The sequence below is a fragment of the Drosophila grimshawi genome, unplaced genomic scaffold (genome assembly GCF_018153295.1).
Source record: "Drosophila grimshawi isolate 15287-2541.00 unplaced genomic scaffold, ASM1815329v1 contig_848, whole genome shotgun sequence".
In the NCBI taxonomy this organism is placed as follows: domain Eukaryota; kingdom Metazoa; phylum Arthropoda; class Insecta; order Diptera; family Drosophilidae; genus Drosophila; species Drosophila grimshawi.
In genome coordinates this window covers 19,473,094-19,492,347 of record NW_025063692.1, presented here as the reverse complement: position 1 = coordinate 19,492,347, position 19,254 = coordinate 19,473,094, and the positions used below count along the sequence as shown (strand labels likewise).

Here is a 19,254-nt window from a genome sequence, read left to right as displayed (position 1 = left end):
GAAACAACATTAGTTAGTCGTCGGTTAGCTCTACAACAACCGCGCTACCGATGCGTCGATGATCGCAGACAGGTTGCGGTTCCGTATCCATATACCCAATGGCCGTTAGAGCCGAGTGTGCCCTGTTCTTCTGCAGAAATTCGACCCTGTGGCCAACGCTCTCAAGATAGTTGATCGTATGGTTTGGCACCTCCGGCTCCGAGTCAACATACATCGGGGCCAACTGATGGTGCAAACGCCCACCATTGACAGCCTCCTGAATGGGTTCGCGAAGCACGAAATACCGTAGAATGGTTTGCGCCACGGATGTGGTGATACGTGAGCCACCAGCACCGCCGATAACCAAGGCCACATTGCCCGCATCATCGAGAATGATGCTCGGACATGTCGAAGACATCGGACGCTTGCCGGGTTGAATGTAATTGGCCGGACTGGCCGGTATGCCATAAGCATTAACCTTTCCCGGCGTGGAGAAATCATCCATCTCATCGTTCAATATGATGCCAGTCTGGCGAGATCTCACCTTCGCCCCCAGATGCCCGTTAATAGTGCTGGTCACCGAGATGGCATCACCATTGGGCGCCAGCACTGAGATATGCGCCGTGCCATGATCCTCAACATTGCTGAAATTCGCGCCATAATACGACATATCCTCGAACGTGCGATCATCCAGTATAAGTTTACGTATCTCTGCCGCAAAATCTGGATCGATCAAATTCTCATAGGTTTCCATCACCGACGGCTCATAGTGCATGTCACCCAAATTGGTTCGATGTCCATACGCATGCTTAAACGTCTCCATCAGTCGATGATAATATTTATCCCTGCTGCTCGTATATAAGGGTTCCATTACGTTCAGCATAAATGTCAGCACTGCTCCACTGCTTGGCAACGGCGATGTGTACAGTGTGTGTCCATTATCAAATCGAGCACGCAGCGTACGCTCCCAACGCACACTTTAATCAAAGAGAGAGACAAAACGAGAGAGAGAGAGAGATAGAGAGAAAAAGTGAGTATGAGTTAAAGAGAGTAGTAAAACACTTCAGTAATGCTGATCAAGATGCAATCCATGAGAGGAAAAGTTGTATAACTTCTAAAAATATATCACTTCACCATTTGCAAAGAAAGAACTAGTTAAAATATTGTTGACCGTTAGCAAAGAATACGTTTTTTTTTTGTTTTTTTAAACAAAATTAGTTTTTTTTTCTGCAAGTATTTGATGTTAGTTCTAACGAAGATCAACATCAAGCTTGAAGAAGTATATGGAAATACGTGTTTGCTGACTTACTCGTAATCCTTCAGATCCTGTTCGGTCACAATGCCACCCAACGACTTAATATCCTGGACGAGCTTGCGGCCAATTCGTCCGCCCCGATAGATTACCTCCGGCCCCTCGCTGGCGACAATCTCTAGTGTATCGGCGAGAACGCGACGGTACATGATCTCGCCCTGCTTGTAGGGATTGTTCGTGGCGGGATTTATGAATATCTCTGACATGGAGTCCTCATTGCGTATAGCCTCCTCATTGTTGGCCAGGACATTTGCTAAATATCTAGACACTAATATTCCCCGACGACACATCTCTATGGTGGGCCGAAAGAGGCGTGACCAGGGCAGCTTGCCATATTTTTCGTGCAATCGCCAATAGCCATAAATCTCACTGGGTACAGCACAGGACAGGGCGCCCGTGATATGATCATGGTCCACAAACATGTCCTGTGTGGCCGCCGCTGGAGCTGTTTCACGTGCAATCAGCGACTCCATCTGGCCCGTCTCCTTGGAGTAAATGGTGGCCATGAAGCCACCGCCAACGCCCAAGCTATGGGGCAGGACAACGCCCTCGCAGAGCATTGTCGCAATCGCCGCGTCCGCAGCAGATCCTCCCTCATCTAATATATGTCCACCAATCTCTGCACACCCGACGCCATTAGAGGCCACGGCTCCAATGCGACGACGTTCATTCCCCCTAGCCAAGCCAAAGATCAGGCCCAAAGTAATCCCCACAGCGGCCAGAATGAGAAGGATCCAAACGACTGCATATTTCTTGCAGCAACTGTTCGGGACGGAGGGAAAGAGAGATACATAAATATATACATGTATATCGTATGACTAAGATAAGTTTGATGGGTTTAATATAGATTAGAAAAGAACACATCATCACACATTTTATTTAAAATTTGCAAATTTAGCAACTGTTTTTTCGATTTAAAAAAAAGTATAATAGAACATTTTCTTAAATTTTCACTACAAAACTTAACACGATAAGGTACGAAGCTTTTTCTATCCTTGAGGAAACAGAGATTAGCTTTTTTTTATAACTTAGATTTTGATCACAGTTTTATCTTCTGTGTTAAAGGAAATTTTCGAAATTCCATCACATATCTTTTGCGTTTGGGAAACCGATTCATATTTGAGCATTTTAATTTTCACTTACGACATTTTGGGTTATGTTTACAGTATATCCTTAAAAGTTATCGCTTAAATTAGGTGAAAAAAATAAATTAAGTTATGCGTTTGCAACGCGATCCGTTTACTATTCGTATGTGAAGAATTTGACCAACAGTAGCTGCTTTTATACGCCGTTTAACCATAAAACATTTAACAAAATCCACTTTAATATCCGAGCAAAAAAACTCCAACTTAACCGGATAAGACCATTGAAGATAAGAAATATTTTTTTGATATTAACCATGGTCTGTTTGTAGGCTATATAGCTATTAGCATTTCAGCTTTAGCTAAGAAAGTTTTTACCTGTTGACGAGTTTTGTTCGGGGCCCAATGATAAAAGGTGTTTGGCCGACAAATGCGTAATACGCGGATATTTGTGGTGTATTTGTAATCAAATGCAAAAGACTTTTGATTATAAGTACGTATAGGTATTATCTGTTCGCTGATAATGGCGTCAATCGCTAATAAGTTAGAGTCGAATTGTAAATGGTAATTGAAATGATGCATTAATCACCTCGCAGAAGCTTAAATAATAAATAATACCAACATTCCATTAGTATTACAATTCAGCTCTGCAAATAATCTTCATATTTTTTTAATTTGCATTTGTTGGGCTTTTTCTTGTTATTTTATTAAAGTAGGTGGTGTCGCAAATTAATTAGTAAACTTTTTATTTTTAGACTAAATATTTAGCTCAGTCATTTTTGATTGTGATAAAATTATTGGACAAAGGTGCCAGTTTGATCGACACGTACGTAGCGTACATGGCTAAACGTCAGCCGAACATTATCTATCGCAAAAACTTATTTTTAAAATTGTTGCCAGGTGTTTTAATTTGTATGTTTTCTGGGAAACCCGTTGATTTGAAATTTAGCGGGTATGGCTCAACATCAAAAGAACACCGTTTGCTAACACTGTACGTGTGGCTGATGTGCCGATCTGTAATGAATGATAGGAATCGATACTATAGATCAGTTAACCAACTTAATAGGTATATAAACTTTTTAATATATGGACATTATCTTCAAATTAATTTTGCTTAGCACAAGTAACTAGTTATATGGAGTCAGACAATGTTCTTAATGAATTATTTACTTTTTTTTCAAAATTCTCTAACAATTCCGTTATAGCAGTGCTGTCAAACTACCGAAAATAAACAACCCAAAACTTTTACCGTTGAGAACTAGAGTGTTAGTTAACTAAAAAAGCATTTATTCTATTAATTTATTCTGCTATAATTGTACTGATTTTACAAAACACTTTTGTTATGATCAAATTCAGTTATAAGTAAACATACCATTATTGTGACCCTCTATTTCAGCTAATCTGAAATAATGTACTCGATAGATATAAATATCGATAGTGTTTAAATGGCTGTCGGAAAATTATATAAAGCCTCGCGCGTACTTATCGATATAATGGAGACATCGATGAACTTTTAACATCCCTAATACAAGTGCATACATATGTATATGCAAATGTCTTCTCATCTGCTCGTATGTGTTGTCGGATGTATATGTGTGCGAAGTGATTTTTTTTATGCGAAGCAAAATCTAATTGGAATTAAATAATATATAAAGTGAAATGGCATACAAAACTAAATAAATATAAAACCGCGCGTCGGTCGACCCTCAAAAAGGATCTGCATATGTAAGTGCGCTTGTGGCATGGGCAGGGTCGCAGTCGCAGTCACAACACAGCAACAACAAAAACAACAGCAGGAGCGGCACTGCCACTCAAACTGCATGTATGTGTGTGTGTATGAGTGAAAACTGAACAAAATGAATGCGTCTGCTGCGTCTGTTGCTGCTGCTGGAGATGCACCAACAATTTTTTTGGCCTTGGCTAAGACTAAAACCAAAATAATTTGAAAAAGAAAAGAAGAAAAAACAAAAAGCATCTCTCGTTGCAGTTGCACCCATGCACACACAAGCACACTCGCAACGAATGAGAAAGGGCAGCGCAGTACCAATTCACACACACACACACACATGCTACTGCAACACAAGTGCAGCAACGCAAAGCATAAGAACAAAACAGAAACAGAAAACTGAAACTGAAAACCTTTCAAAAGTCCGTGATGCGCTCAATGTTGCTACTCTTGTTGTTCATTGAGTTTTTTCTTCTTTTTTTTGCTTGTTGTTATTGTTGTTGATCCAGGATGTAGACAGCATTTGCTCTCCTGCATGCACGCACACACACACACACACACACACACACAGACAGACAAACAAACACAGAGACTCAGAGACTCACTGCTGTCTTACTCACACGCACACACACCTTTGCAGGCAGCCCAGGGCGACGCAACGCATAACAAACGCACTTGCATAAAAGCTCAAATCGAAGCCGTACTCAAAGCTTTCGCTCTCAGTGAAACAACCCAGCGACGTAGCAGCAGCAGCAGCAGCAGCAACAACGTAACAAGAATATAGAAATATAAAGGTGTGAGAGTAGCTAGTGTGCTGCAGCGGCTGCTGCTGGCGTCGCTGCTGCTGCAATGAGCGTCTTTGATGACTTTCAACGCTTGTGGATGCAGCGCTTTCCACAAAGCTCACTCTCCGACGCCTGGGAGCAGGATGTGCGCGCCAGTCTCGAGCGACATAAGCTCAAAATTGGTGAATTGAGTAAAGAGCTCGAACAGGAGACATTGTATGTTGAATATCTGGAACGTTTGCTATCCGATGTGGAGAAATATCGCGAATCTGGCGGCGATCCGACAACACTGTTCGAGGCAGCCACCAACAGTCCGGCAGCATCCCATCATGCAACACAGCAACAACAATCGCCCACCACCAGCAGCAGCAGCTGCGTCGCTGCCAATGGTTCAACTGGTGCGACGTCGACTGCGAATGCTGGCGTCGTCGACAAAGACTTTGTAAGTATTTTGTTCCCTTTGATTCAAATAAGTCTTTAAGTATTTATTGCCCGTTGTTATCATTATCATTTGTTATGCTGCAAGAAGTTTTGCGTTTTGCTGCTGCCACTGATTGCGCTAACCGTTAGCACTTATAGCAGGCGTGCAGCATTTCAAAAAAGGGGGGCGTACGCAAACAGACAACGGCACAGGCATCACACAAAACGTTGCCTACCCCATTGGCTGCCCTTATCACTGGCGATTATCAGCTAGAGCAGCTGCCTCTGCCTCTGCTTCTGCGTCGACGTCGACATCGGCGTCATCGTTTATTTGATTAAGCAGTCACGGCCACGAAAGCCCCTGTAAATATTGAAAAATTGCCATGATTATTGTTTATTTTATTTTGTTTTAAGAGTTTCATGTGAGAAAATAAAATTGCGAATCATTCGAGAAAAGTGCAGTTGAAAACTGTTTTGCAGTCATTTCGAACTAGTTCTTTGGAATAATTGTGGTATATTGAAGCAGCTAAAATATGAGCTAAGATCCATTTAAAGCTTGCGACTCCGGATGGATTCAACTAATTCGAACCGTTTTACTATTTCATGATTTATTCAAAAAATTGAAATTTCAACAATTGTAGGTTCTTGAAATTGTAATTTTCAATTGATTCCGTGTACCTATTTTTAGCGTATCTTTGTTAAAGGACTGCTTTGACTGCTCCGTAATCTCAATCTAGTTATTTCTTCAGATTTCTTACGGTTCATACGGTACGGAACTAGTTCGTTCATTTTAGGCAAATATACAAATTCGGATAGCATTCAACAGTTGCCCCTCCCGGCGTCGTTTTACTCCCACTCCCCCCTCCCCCCACACGCACACACATATACCCTCCACCCTGTGTTGTATTCTTTGTGTGTGCGTACGTTCTCCGTCCGTCCGTTCGTTGCGCTCCGTCTTTGCCACCACTTCGATATCTTTAATTCTGCCTGTTATCTACGCACACACACACACACACTTTTATTCTATTCATATTGTTGTGTCTGTGTTTCTTTCGGTCTTTTGCGTGTCGACGTCGTTGACTCCGACTGACTCTGCTGACACCCGGAGCAGCGGCAGCAGCAGCAGCGCTGCCGACGCCTCGATTCGCCGCCGCCGTCGCCAGTCGGCAATCGGCAGTAGTCACTAGTTTCGATGAATAACAACATCCAAAAGCGGGATTGTCAAAAGTTAACCGCGCTCTATTTCCATTCCATTTCGTATGCCAATCAGGTGGGCAACGCAGAAACCCCCCACCTATTTCGCTCCTGGCTACGCACTGCAGCAACAAAGAACTGAAACTGAAACTGAACTCACCGAAAGAAAGTCCCTCCTCCTCTGCCTGCTCCTGCTCCTGCTCCTACTGCCGTTGCATTTTGCATAACCATGATAAATAAGTAATGCAATAGGAGCAAAAACAAAGCCAAAAATTAAAGTGCATATTACGTAAATAATACAAGAGAAAAAAGAACAAAAGCAATATTAAAGTGCGATTATTTTGTAGCCTAAACCGTCATTTTAGGCTTGTGTGAGTGTGTCTCTTTTTTATTTGATTTTTTTTTTTAACGTGTTCGGTTGACTCAAATTTCGTGGTCAAAGTCTGCGTCGCCGTCGCCGTCACAGTCAACGTCAACGTCGCCGTCGCCTTGTGCCTTAAGTTCTTAGTTGTTGCTCTTGCAGCCGCAGGGCGGTGCTCGGCTATCAATTGCGCTTCGTGGTGTCTCTTCGTGGCTCTTCGTCTTTGTCTCTGTTTCTCGTTCGCTTTTTGCAATTGCACTTTTTGCGTGGGACACACACACTAACAACAACAACAACAATAACAGAGAGCGCCAAGTGCGTTCAAGAGAGTGCTGCGCGTGTGTGGCTGTGTGTGTGTGTGTGTGTGTGAGAGAGAGAGCGAGCCGTGAGGAAGACACAAGAAAAACAACAACAACAGTGGCGCTGCTGCTGCTGGAAGGAGCATGTCTTCCTTCAAAGAGAAATTCAAATTGTGGACCAGAGGGGTGCGTAATCAGTGTGTTTGTTGTCCATTTGTATATGCAAATGCCACCGTGTCTGTGTGTGTGTGTGTGTGTGTGCAGAGCTTTTTAGCAGAAAGCGGCGTTTCTCCCCCTTGCTGAGTGTTCGCTTTGCTCATGCATGGCACGTAACGCATTTCTCTAACACGTTGAGCGGTTCCATTAAAATGACAACAGCAACAACAACAACATCGGGTAAAAGCCAAAGCAAACAACAACAAAAACAGACAAATAAGCCAATCTTGGCGTGGAGCTTGTGCGTGTGTTGGAGCATTTTTTTCATTGCTTTTTACGCCTTAATTTGGTTTTTTCATTTTTGGCCACGAAAAAAGTGAAAACTACAAAATAAGAAAAACAACAAAAATCGAGAGCAAACTTTTTAATTTGTTGTATTTATCACAAGTCGAAATCAATAAACTTATCGCAAGCACACACAAACACACACACACACACACTTACATACACAGGTAGGCGCAGAAAAAATTAAGCAAAAACAAAAGCACTTCACAAAAAATAGCTAAGTAACTAAAACCCGTTAAGAGAAGTAACCCAAAAGCGTAAAGTACAACACACACACAACACTCACACACACACACACATAATCTTACTTATAGTGATCGATATTTATAATAGAACTGATATCTAGTTGTAAATAATTAAAACTATATTTTTTTTTATATATTAAAAGTATCATTTTTTGAGTCATTAGTTTTTGTCCTTTCCTTTTATCAGAGGAAACTAAATATATGTAGTTCCTGGACAATTGGAAATTGTGTAGGGCTCTCGTGTTCTATCAATTACAGTATATACATATAGCGCCCTTCTGTGCAGTTCTCCTTAGACCCACGACGACAACGACGACGACGACAAATCCAAATCTCTGCGCCATTCTCTCCGTTGATAAGCATGTTGCGGGCCCTGCTATCAGTAGAAACCGCCTGAACCAAGCCAGCAGCGACTACTCAACAGACCAGAACTGAAGTGCAATGCAAAGGAACAGACACAGTAACAGAGAGAGACAGAGAGAGAGTTAGAGATATCTTGGGTTGTGTAGAGGGCTGTATGTTTACTACGTATAATACATTTGTACTTCTTATATACAGCTTGTTATTTTAGCCAAATGAAAAATATTTGATTAAAATGGTTTGATTAGCGGTTTCTATTTATTGTTGGCTCGCTGTGGCAATTAAAAATCTAGATTGCTTTGGTCTTAACCTTTACAGGGCAGGGAGAGAGAAAGCGGCTAAGCAGAGAGAGAGAGCGAGAGTTCGATGAAAACATACGTTTCTTTCAGCTGAATAAAGTAAAGAATCAGTATTTTCAAAGCATCCAATCAACCAAATCGTATTTAGATGTTTACTTCATTATTAAGTTCTGTTTGTCCATAAAAATTAGACTTCAAATATAGTTAAATCTTTTCATAAATTATATATTGGCTTATTGCTAAATTCAAAGAATGAAAGAAAAACATATAAAAATGTGTAAAAGAATGGTTTTCGTTAAGTGTACAATTTTTTCTCATTTGAGATGTTTGTGATTTATGAAAAGCAAATGTTTAGCAGCTTTCATAAGCAGCTATTGACAAATCGCTCAGTAAAAAGCAAGCTGTTTCTTAAGTGCTGTAATACGAAAATTCTTGGTAATAACAATGACGCTTGAACACAGCACAATTCAGAGCTTTTCAGTACAAATACACAGGCATTGCAAATAATCATGACAGCATTTGCATAAGTTTGTTGTTTTTTCTTCTTCTTTTTGTTGTTGTGGTTGTTGTTGTTGTTGTAACATTAAAGCGCGTTATTAAAACAGTTTTTGAACACACGCTACAATTTTCTCGGAACAATTTAACAACAATTCGATGCTTATTGTTATTGTTATTGTTGTTGGAGCTGCTTTGGCGCCGCCGTTTCATGATTCACATTCACACCATTTTTGATCAGAGTGTGTGTGTGTGTGTGAGTGTGTGTGTGTGTATGTGTATGTGCTGATTGAAAATATGCTAAATAATTGTATCGACATGCCTGGCGGGAGACAGAGAGAGAGCGAGAGAGAGAGCGTGGGAGAGAGAGAGCACGAATTTGCCAGGCTGCCCAAATGCTGAGCTCAGCTCTCCGACATCTTGCATGAGTTTTGTATCTATATACATTTGTCTGGCCTGGCCTCAAGTGCGGGTGTGTGTGTGTGTACGACCTTCGCCGTCAACTTTTTATTGCACGCTTTCTTCTTCGCTCCGCTTGGACACATTAAACACACACACACACAGGCAGACACACACACATACGCCCACACATACAGTAGTTGCCGGCTGCTGCTGCTGCTTGGCCCAATCCCAATCCCAATACCACCCCCAACACCAGCAACCAACGCCTTAGTTCACACATACACACACACACACACACACACACACACACACACATGCAGTTATGCACACTCACGCAAAAACAAATATGACGAAAAAAAAAATGTTAATATTTGCTGGCAATTTTCTTTACTTTTGGCTTGAAAAATAAATACAACAAATTAAAAAGTTTGCTCTCGATTTTTGTTGTTTTTCTTATTTTGTAGTTTTCACTTTTTTCGTGGCCAAAAATGAAAAAACCAAATTAAGGCGTAAAAAGCAATGAAAAAAATGCTCCAACACACGCACAAGCTCCACGCCAAGATTGGCTTATTTGTCTGTTTTTGTTGTTGTTTGCTTTGGCTTTTACCCGATGTTGTTGTTGTTGCTGTTGTCATTTTAATGGAACCGCTCAACGTGTTAGAGAAATGCGTTACGTGCCATGCATGAGCAAAGCGAACACTCAGCAAGGGGGAGAAACGCCGCTTTCTGCTAAAAAGCTCTGCTGAGTAGTGGAATCAATCCTCGAAGCGATTGCAAATGTTCGCTTATACGCATCCAATCTATCTATCTTGTGCCACAGGCCACAAAACCATTTACGATACATATTTCACTATTTCTATACAAATATTTAATGGAACTTATGAAAAGTTTATTGCATAACAAAATCCAAACCTTTTTTAATAAGTTGCATTTCTATTTCAATAGAGGAAAAAAGGTGTTTAAAAATGTTTATGTATTTGTTGCACATTTTGCTGATTTCTTTCTCTCTCTCTCGCTCTCGCTGTCTGTCTCTGATATACACGTCGCTTTATTTGCTTTTAATTGTCGTCTTTTATTGTTTCTGACTTCACTTCATATATTTCCACGTAGCAATCACTCACATATCTTTTTTACAATGTACTATAAATCTAGGTATTACAGCGAGCCCATTATTTTAATTGACAAGAAAAAAGTAATTTAAATTCCTGCCCCACAATGTTGTGCAACTAAAGCTTTAATCAAATAGATATTCACATTTTAAATGAACTGACTTTTTCTGTCTTTTTTGTTTGCAGAAATCTAGTTTGAATCTGCGTGAGGCATCATCTGCGTCATCAGCCAGCAGCAAGGACAAGGACAGGCTGTCCCTCAGCACCGACAACAAATACACACACACACAGAATGACAGTGGTGGTGTTGGTGGTGGTGGTGGGTTGAGCTCAGCGCCACCCACTGGGAAACGTAGCATAACGGAGCACAGCTTCGAGCGTGAGGATAAAAAAGACAGTGGCAATGAGAAGGACTCAAATGGAGCGCTTCAGCAGTGCATCACTGAGCTGGCGGCCTCCATTGGCAGCGGTGCGCTCAAATCGAATAACGAGCAACGACAAACGCCAGCAACAAACAACAACAATGATAGCCACACCAGCAGTAGCAGCAGCAGCAATAAGCTGCAACAGCAGCAACAGGAAACGTTGGGCAGTGCTACCGGGGGGGAGGCCGCAATGGTGGATGCTGGCTCAAAGGAGCAATCGAAACAGCTGCGCAAGTCGACATCGCACTTTGTTACCGTCATCGAGGTCAAAGAGGCCAAAGACAAAGACATCGATGATGCAGCGACGTCAGCAACGTCGGCGACGGGGTTGAATGACACGGCGACAGCAACAGCAACAAATACAACATCGACGTCGACGTCGACGCCTCCATCGACATTTGGACGCTACACGGAACGCAGCAAGGACGCAACGGCGCCCCCGCTATCGCCATCGATGACATCGCCCGCCATGTCCGCCTCATCGTATGCCGCGCATCTGGAGGCCAAAAAGAAAATGCCACCCAGGTGAGTGGCATTGTAGTTGCGACACAGTTGCCAGTAGCGCTAACTTATTTTTATTCGACTTCTTTGTCCGCTTGAAGAGTAACTCTAACAAATTTAAAAACCCATTTATCAAACGCGACGCGACGAATCAGAAACAGGCTTCAATTTATGCAGAGCTCTGCAGCATCTCTTCTAGAAGAGAAGAGATACAGAGAGAAAAGGCGTGGTCGATCTTTAAAAGAGGTTCCCTTCCTTCAATCTCTCAAATTGTAGCAGATATGCAGTTTTATTGATTTACACTTTCAGAAATATCGCTTTTGGCGATTAGGGCGGTGGGTGTGTGGGCGTTGCCGTTGCCAGTTACCGTTTATATACCTTGCAACTCAAAAGCTTTTATGGGCGGCGGAGATGGGCATCGCTGATGCCGATCTTTGAAAGACATCGCGAAATATTTGTGTTCATTTAACAACTGCATTATTTTTGTTTTTTTTTGATTTGTTGTTATCTGCAGACCGCCGCCAAAGAATATAAGACGCGTGGAACCGCCCACCATTCCCAGCCAACAGCATCAGCTGTCGTCGTCGCCGAAGCGAGAGACACCCTATGCGGGCAGCACAATGCCCCTGCCGGGCAGTAGTTCCGGTTCGGGCGATAGTCCGGCCAGTTCGCTGGAGCGCAACATTAAGCCATCGGATATACTGCGACAGAAGTCATCGGAGAATCTGGAATCGAAGTATGCCGCGAACAGAAAGACAACGCCAGAGCTAAGTAAGCTGGCCAATACGCCCGAGCTAATGGAGGAGCTGGGCCGTAAAATGGTTGGCAAGACGGACAGTCTGGAGCATGCAAAGCGCAATGACGGCGGCGGCGGCGGTGGGACCACCAATGGTGGCAGTCTCGGACGCACTGCATCTACGCCGGGACGCACACTAACGCCAGCAGGACGTAACCAGGCAGTGGGTGGGGCAGCTGGAGCGGGAGCAGGCACTGTGGGCGCCTCACCCACTGGCAGCCTGAATAAGGCGGCCAAACTGAACGCCGCCGACAGCAGCTCGACCTCGAGTCTAGAGAAAAAATCGCGTACTTCATTGCAGGCCAGCGACGCTGAAACGCCAGCGGCTGCCCAACGCAGCATCGGCTCCAAGGAGTCCCTTGCATCACAAGGCATATCGGAAGTTGTAAGTGAACCATTATCAAATAGGCAACATCAAAAATATATATTTTTCGGCTGTTTGGCCTATTTTGCAGATCAAGAGCTACGAGTCGGTGTCATCGCTCAGCTCGGACAGCGCCAAGGCGGCACAGCAGGCGGATAATGAGCCGTATTATGATAGCGTGCCGCTGGACAATGGCGATGGAGAGTATGTGTTCATTAAGCCCGGCCGCACCGGCTCCTCGTCCAGTCGCGATGATCTGTCCACGCCGGGCAGCACGCTGCCCATGGCCCAATTAAGCAGTCAGGCGAGCGTAACGGATCCCGAATCTCCAGGCCGTACCTCCAACTATGTGAACATTGATTATTTTCTGTAAGTGCGCGTGACATGCATTATGCATGAATGATAAATCACCAAGCTAAGCAATCTTTCTCTCTCGCTATCTCTCTCTCTCTCTCGGTCTCTGTCTCTGTTTCTCTCTGTAATATTTGTAGTCAGAGCAATGAGACGCGCTCGAGTTCACTGGACAGCGATGGCGAATACGAGGGTCCGCCAATATTGCGCACCATTTCACATGATGAACAGCAATCAACATCCACATCACAGACGCCAGGCGTATTACGCAAGGTTTGTGCACCAATTGGTCATATATAAATATATATATACTATATATATAGTGTATATCAACTATTTAGTGCTAATATTTAATGGCTCTGATTTTGGATACGAGTTGCATTTGTTTGCCAGCCGTTTTTAATATACCCCAGCAGTGGGTAGGCATCTACGTCAGTATATATATATATCAGTCAGTATATATATGTATATATATTCTTGATCAAGATGAACATTGTCGCCGCTAAATACACCAACATTTAAGAATAGAAAATCGATATCAGGCTAGAAAAGTTTGATGCAAAGATGCAGTATTATGGTCACGATCAAGAATATATAATATATGTTGTCTGCTAAGCTGATATTCATGCATTGCCAAACCGAAAATAAATGTTCTAAGCGGTTTGTGTTGTTGTTGTCGTTGTTGTTGTTGTTGGAACTGATGTTGTATGTTGAATAAGCTGGCTGCTAATAGCTAATTACTTTTTGACCTAATGCGCTTCACTCATATCCCAGTTGCAGTTGCAGTTGCAGTTACCAACGATGATGATGATAATGATGATGATGATGCAAGCAACCATTATACTTTTAATGACTAACCGCCGTTGGCATTAGCATACGCTAACTTGGCTAATTGATTTTAAAGTGCATGCGTCAGCCGCGTGTCTTTAGATAATGCGCTTAACTTTATTTTGGCCTTCCCTCCCAACCCTCCCCTGCACCTATTTGCTCCCGTCCCTTCTCTATTTCTTTTTTTTTTTGTGTTTATATTGTGTGCTATTTGTATTTGTGTTGTGCAGCCAATTAGCCTTGCCAGGTGCGCCTTAACAAACATTCTGGAATTCCATACAAAAACAGTAACTTTTGAAATGAGAACCATTAACTTCAAATGGACAGCTGCACTAAACAAACAAGCCCGCCCTTAAGCAAAAGCAAAATAATGAAATAGTTTACTCGCTGCGCTCGCCTAATGCCAAATTAACAATTCAAAATCGAAATATATATTTTGAGCGTGTCCGACGAAACGATCTTGTCACGCCATATATATATGCAATATTTAGTTGATATAATATATCTATAATAAGAATTATATCAAACGAGTATTTCAATATTTACTAACACATATTTTTCGATTTTTTTTTTCCTATCTTCAATTTCTCTTTATTTTGTTCTACGATGATCTCCTCTTACTTTTTCTCAACAGAACTTAGTTTCAGCGATACTCGTGAGTACCGAACACACACACACATCTCAAGCCTCAGCCTCCTCTCAGCCTATATATATATATTTGTGTTGTTTGTCGTATATATTCGCCTATATACATATCCTGTACATATCTTTATATATGTGTATTTGTATAGCTTCACCTGAATGCGCTTGTTCTATGTTAAATGTGATTGGCTTTTTATCATATTCTATGTTATCCAGTTCTCTGTTTATAGTTGCCAACCATCTCCTCTACACTATACACACACACACACACACCCACCCAAACATACATATCAAACCAACCCACCCACCCCACAAATGTGTTCCTTTTTTTTGCACTATGCAACAAAATGTAAATAGATGAAATAAATATATTTATAACATTGTAGTTAATATAATTTCTGGTCAGTATTTTCATAGTTTCAATTTTCATTCGTTTATTTCTATGTTAGAATGAAGAATGCTGCTCCAAATACACCAATTCTATATACCGATCAAAACAATAATATTGCATAGTGAATTGGTATGCTGCCCTCCTTCTCTATTTATATAAATATATATATATATATATATGAATATATATATCTTTCTCTCTCCTTTCTATGTACATACACACTTATTCATAGCTACATGTGGCAAAAGTGTACCCGACTTGGCACACATAATCAATCCCCTTTAGCTGTACATATGTTTATATCATTCCTATGTCTATCGTATGTCCTATTCCATTACACATACTTGATGTATATATATATATAGACATTTATACATCAATATGTGTATTGGAAACGGTGCAAGAGTTGTATATACCATGTAGAGTATACAAGGCCCTACATCCAAACCATCCGTAGATTACACAATACATCTGGAGAGCATTCTCTTATCCGTGTAGCTGTTCCAGTTATTAATATATCTTCATCTCTACACACAGGTCTCTGGCAATGCGCGCGGTGCCAAAATACGTTCCATTCTGAGCTCAATAATACACAGCGAGACTATCTACGTGGAATGCCTCAATAAAATGTTACAGGTAATTGCAACTGATTTCTAGACAAGAGAAACTAAAACTGAAAAAAAGAAAAGAAAACAAATTCTAATTTGAACATTTCTATGTTGCAGTACAAGCGCGCTATTCATGCAACGCTGGGCACATCACAGCCTGTGATCAAGGAGGAGGAGGAGAATACGATTTTCTTCAAGATCGATGAGCTGCACGAGGTGCACACCAGTTTTCTGGGTGATCTGAAGACAATTGTGTCGCACGAGGGCGGCGATGTGCTGATTGGGGAGCCGTTCAAGCGATTGGCAGACATGTTTGATCTGTACAGCGCCTTTCTGCACAACTACGGCCAGGCAATCGATACGGTGAAAAAGTGCAGTGCGAATAATCCGCAATTCAAGAAGATCGTGTCGACAATTGTGGTCAATCTGCAAACGGAACAGTCGCTAACGCTGGAGGATCTGCTGCACAAGCCGGTGGCGCGTGTGCAAATCAATGCTCTCGTATTTAATGATCTGTTGCGTGAGACGCCACCAAATCATCCGGATCATCAGCCGTTGCGGCAGGCACAGAAGATCATACAAATGTTCCTCAATCAGTTCAATGTGGTCAATCAGCGATTGCCGCAAGAGTCGAATCGTAATTTGCGCCGAATGGTGCGCAACTCGTTCATTGTGGAGCTGGTCGATGGTCATCGCAAGCTGCGCCATTTGTTCCTCTTCAATGATGTGATTGCGTGTGCCAAATATAAGGCCCTTGGGCGGGATCGCATCGATTACGAGCTCAAATGGTTCATACCACTGAAGGATGTCAATGTCTTCGAAGAGTCCGATACGAGTGCGGACCTCAAGGAATCTAGTCCCGCGAATATATCGCAAGTGAAGCGTAATCTGCGCTCGGTGCGCGATCAACTGATACTCGAGGCAAACGGTGTACGCACCGGCGACAAGTATCGTCGTAAGCTGGCCGATCTGGAGTCACAGCTGGTGCTGGCCACGCCCAATCTAGTACTGCGGCTCGGCAATAAGGCCAACAATAAGACCATGACCTTTTTCCTCAGCTCCGATTTTGAGCGCACACAATGGATGGACTCGATTATGTCGCTCAAGGTATAATACATATATAAAAATAATAATAATAACAGATATGCATTGCTGACAACCTTTTCTGCTTTCTTGTGTTTTTGTTTTCTTCACAGCAAAAATGTAATCTGCCTGGGGCGAATACGATCAACTCGCTGGAGGTCACCGCATTCATAGTGGCCATGCAGAAGGGCATGAAGACTGAAATGGGCTCGTATCTGATGCGCAACACGAACGATGAGAGTCTGCTCGTTGGGGATCTGCATGTTGGGGTGCAGGGATTGCAGGGATTAGAACAGCAGGCCGATTTGTATATATGCATTGAGGTCGACTCGTATGGCCATTATTTCCGCAAGGCCACCACCAAAATGATCTGTCGCAGCCAGTGCCCGCTGTGGAATGAGAGTTTCATGCTCGAACTGGAGGGCAGTCAAAATGTTCGCATTCTGCTGTACGAGGCCAAGGAACGACCGCTGTTGCGTGCCAAACACATACTCAAAGTGAGCAACATATAATCAGCTAACGTATCCTCAGTTATAGCCAACATAAACTTCTTTCCGTTTCGGTTTCTGTTTTGTTTGCTTCCACAGCTGAGCCGCAGCTGGCTAACGGAAACAACACAAACGCGCAGCATTAAGCTGAGCGAAACGCTCGAGCTGAGCGCCAGTTTCCGTTTTGTGCCTGGCGAGCTGTGTCGCGCCACTACCAAACCAGGCGCACTCTTTGGTGCCAAAATGAGTCAAGTATTAAAGTGAGTAACCAAACCAACATTTATGAAATTTACATCCGTTTTCCACATCATTTTTGCAACAAAAATTTGTCAATTTACAGGCGCGAGAAACGCGACATTCCGTTCATTATCAGTGCCTGCATACGCGAAGTGGAGCGTCGTGGCATGCTCGAGGTTGGCTGCTATCGCGTCAGTGGCTCTGCCTCCGACCTGGCCAAGCTCAAAAAGGCATTTGAATCGGGTGAGACACAGCAAGCAACTACATATATATCTATATATACTCAAATATAAACGATATATATATATATTCTTTAACATAACCTGTTATCTTCTGTTAATCCTCTTTAGATGCGTACGAGGCGGAGCAGCTGCTGCGCGAGGTGGATATTCATTCGGTGACGGGCATACTGAAGACATTCTTGCGTGAGCTACCAGAGGCGCTCTTCTCGGATCTGCTGTATCCGCGCTTCTTTGAGACATTCAGCGCATTTAGCAACAACAATGAAGCCACACGCATCAACGAGTTGCTCAAGGTTTACGAGGAGCTGCCTCCGGCCAATAAGGCCTCTATCAATATGATACTCGATCATCTAATCAGGTATGTGTGTGCTATAACCATAGTTTTCGATGCAATCGATCATGATGATATTCATTTGCAGAGTGCACGAAAAGGAGGGGGACAATAAGATGTCGCTGCACAATCTGGCGATGGTGTTTGGTCCCACACTCCTGCGACCGGGACAGACGCAGGTGAAGCAAAAGGATCCACTTGCCGCCAGCACTGTCGACGTGATGGCACAGGCGGGCATACTTTATTGTTTCCTGCAGGCGCGCATCAAGAAGGATTAAAATGCTAGGCGTTTCTATCTTCTTTTTTTTCCAACCATACAAATATTTACAAAACATCAAACAAAAACAAAAAAAAAGAACAACCATATATATAACTATGGCCTATGCTTGAAACGCTCCCGCACAATCCCCAAATCCAACGCACACAGCAACCAGATACACAAACTTAAGAGCTACGGGCGATTTGTTAGCTGATACTAATTAACTGAACAAAGTGCTCAATTGCGGGCCAAACAAAACAATACAAGCAAAACACCAACATACACGCACACACATACACACACTAACACATATTAACATACACACCCACACACACATACACATACACAAGATGTATACATGCGTAGAGACAAGTGTTCAACACTGATCCTGTTTTGCTGGTCTTAGTCCAGCCGAATCCTCTTCCTCCTGCCCCACCCCCTTTGAAGGCTTTTAGCTGCTTTGCTCGTATACTCGTATACTAAATACGTATTTATAGAAATGAACTATATGCTTTACCCATACACATACAAATACAAACAAATATTATACATATACATATATGCGTCCATGCGATGCACTCGCTTATTGCAACAATTGCGACATTATGCGATTAAAATTGATAACAAAAAAGATATGGATATGGATATGCATATGAATATGGATATGAGAGGAAAATGTCAAATATTTTCAATATAACGAGTACACACATATATTTATATATATATACACACATATATATATATATATATATATATATATATATATATGCATATATATACATACATATACATATTACTAATTAGTACTTTAAATATAACAAAAGAAAGGGAAATTTGCAGCTAGATTGTGGTAATGAGAAAGAACGCTGATAAATGTTGAAGATAAAAGATGATGATATATGTATGTGTATGCTTCAAAAATTATGTTTTTTTTTTGTCTTGTTTTGTATTAATTACTTAGGTTTTATATAAAAAGAAACGTAAAATAAAATATATTCTATTTAGAAATGTTTTTGTGTTTTTTTTACTTCATTGGTGGAACTGAAGAATATGTAGGATTGTGGGATCTGATTTCGTTAGCACAAACAGGACAATAGTTCTGCAACGGGATCACTTATTGAAGAAATTAAGTGCGATTT

General features: G+C 42.1%; 2 protein-coding genes across 5 annotated transcripts; one reads left to right on the top strand and one right to left on the bottom strand.

Moving 5' to 3' along the window:
- Nucleotides 1–13: 13 nt before the first annotated feature.
- On the bottom strand, nucleotides 14–1,866 carry LOC6564500 (scoloptoxin SSD14). The gene is made up of 2 exons (XM_032738129.1): nucleotides 1,289–1,866; nucleotides 14–956 (listed from the first exon to the last, which is right to left on the bottom strand). The coding sequence occupies exons 1-2, from the start codon at nucleotides 1,849–1,851 to the stop codon at nucleotides 14–16; spliced, it is 1,506 nt and encodes a 501-aa protein (XP_032594020.1). The 5' UTR covers nucleotides 1,852–1,866.
- A 2,107-nt stretch (nucleotides 1,867–3,973) lies between these two features.
- On the top strand, nucleotides 3,974–18,415 carry LOC6564501 (active breakpoint cluster region-related protein). Of its 4 annotated transcripts, XM_001991447.2 has the most exons (14): nucleotides 3,974–4,098; nucleotides 4,740–5,326; nucleotides 10,756–11,519; nucleotides 12,010–12,676; nucleotides 12,747–13,024; nucleotides 13,147–13,279; nucleotides 14,469–14,489; nucleotides 15,405–15,503; nucleotides 15,593–16,582; nucleotides 16,672–17,055; nucleotides 17,146–17,306; nucleotides 17,387–17,526; nucleotides 17,634–17,883; nucleotides 17,945–18,415. In XM_001991447.2, exons 2-14 carry the CDS (start codon nucleotides 4,949–4,951, stop codon nucleotides 18,132–18,134), a joined length of 4,455 nt encoding a protein of 1,484 aa, XP_001991483.1. In that variant the 5' UTR covers nucleotides 3,974–4,098; nucleotides 4,740–4,948; the 3' UTR covers nucleotides 18,135–18,415. The 4 variants fall into 4 exon arrangements, with proteins under 4 accessions (XP_001991483.1, XP_032594366.1, XP_032594368.1 ...); XM_032738475.1 differs by lacking the exon at nucleotides 14,469–14,489; XM_032738476.1 differs by lacking the exons at nucleotides 3,974–4,098; nucleotides 4,740–5,326 and adding an exon at nucleotides 7,261–7,344.
- Nucleotides 18,416–19,254: the final 839 nt, after the last annotated feature.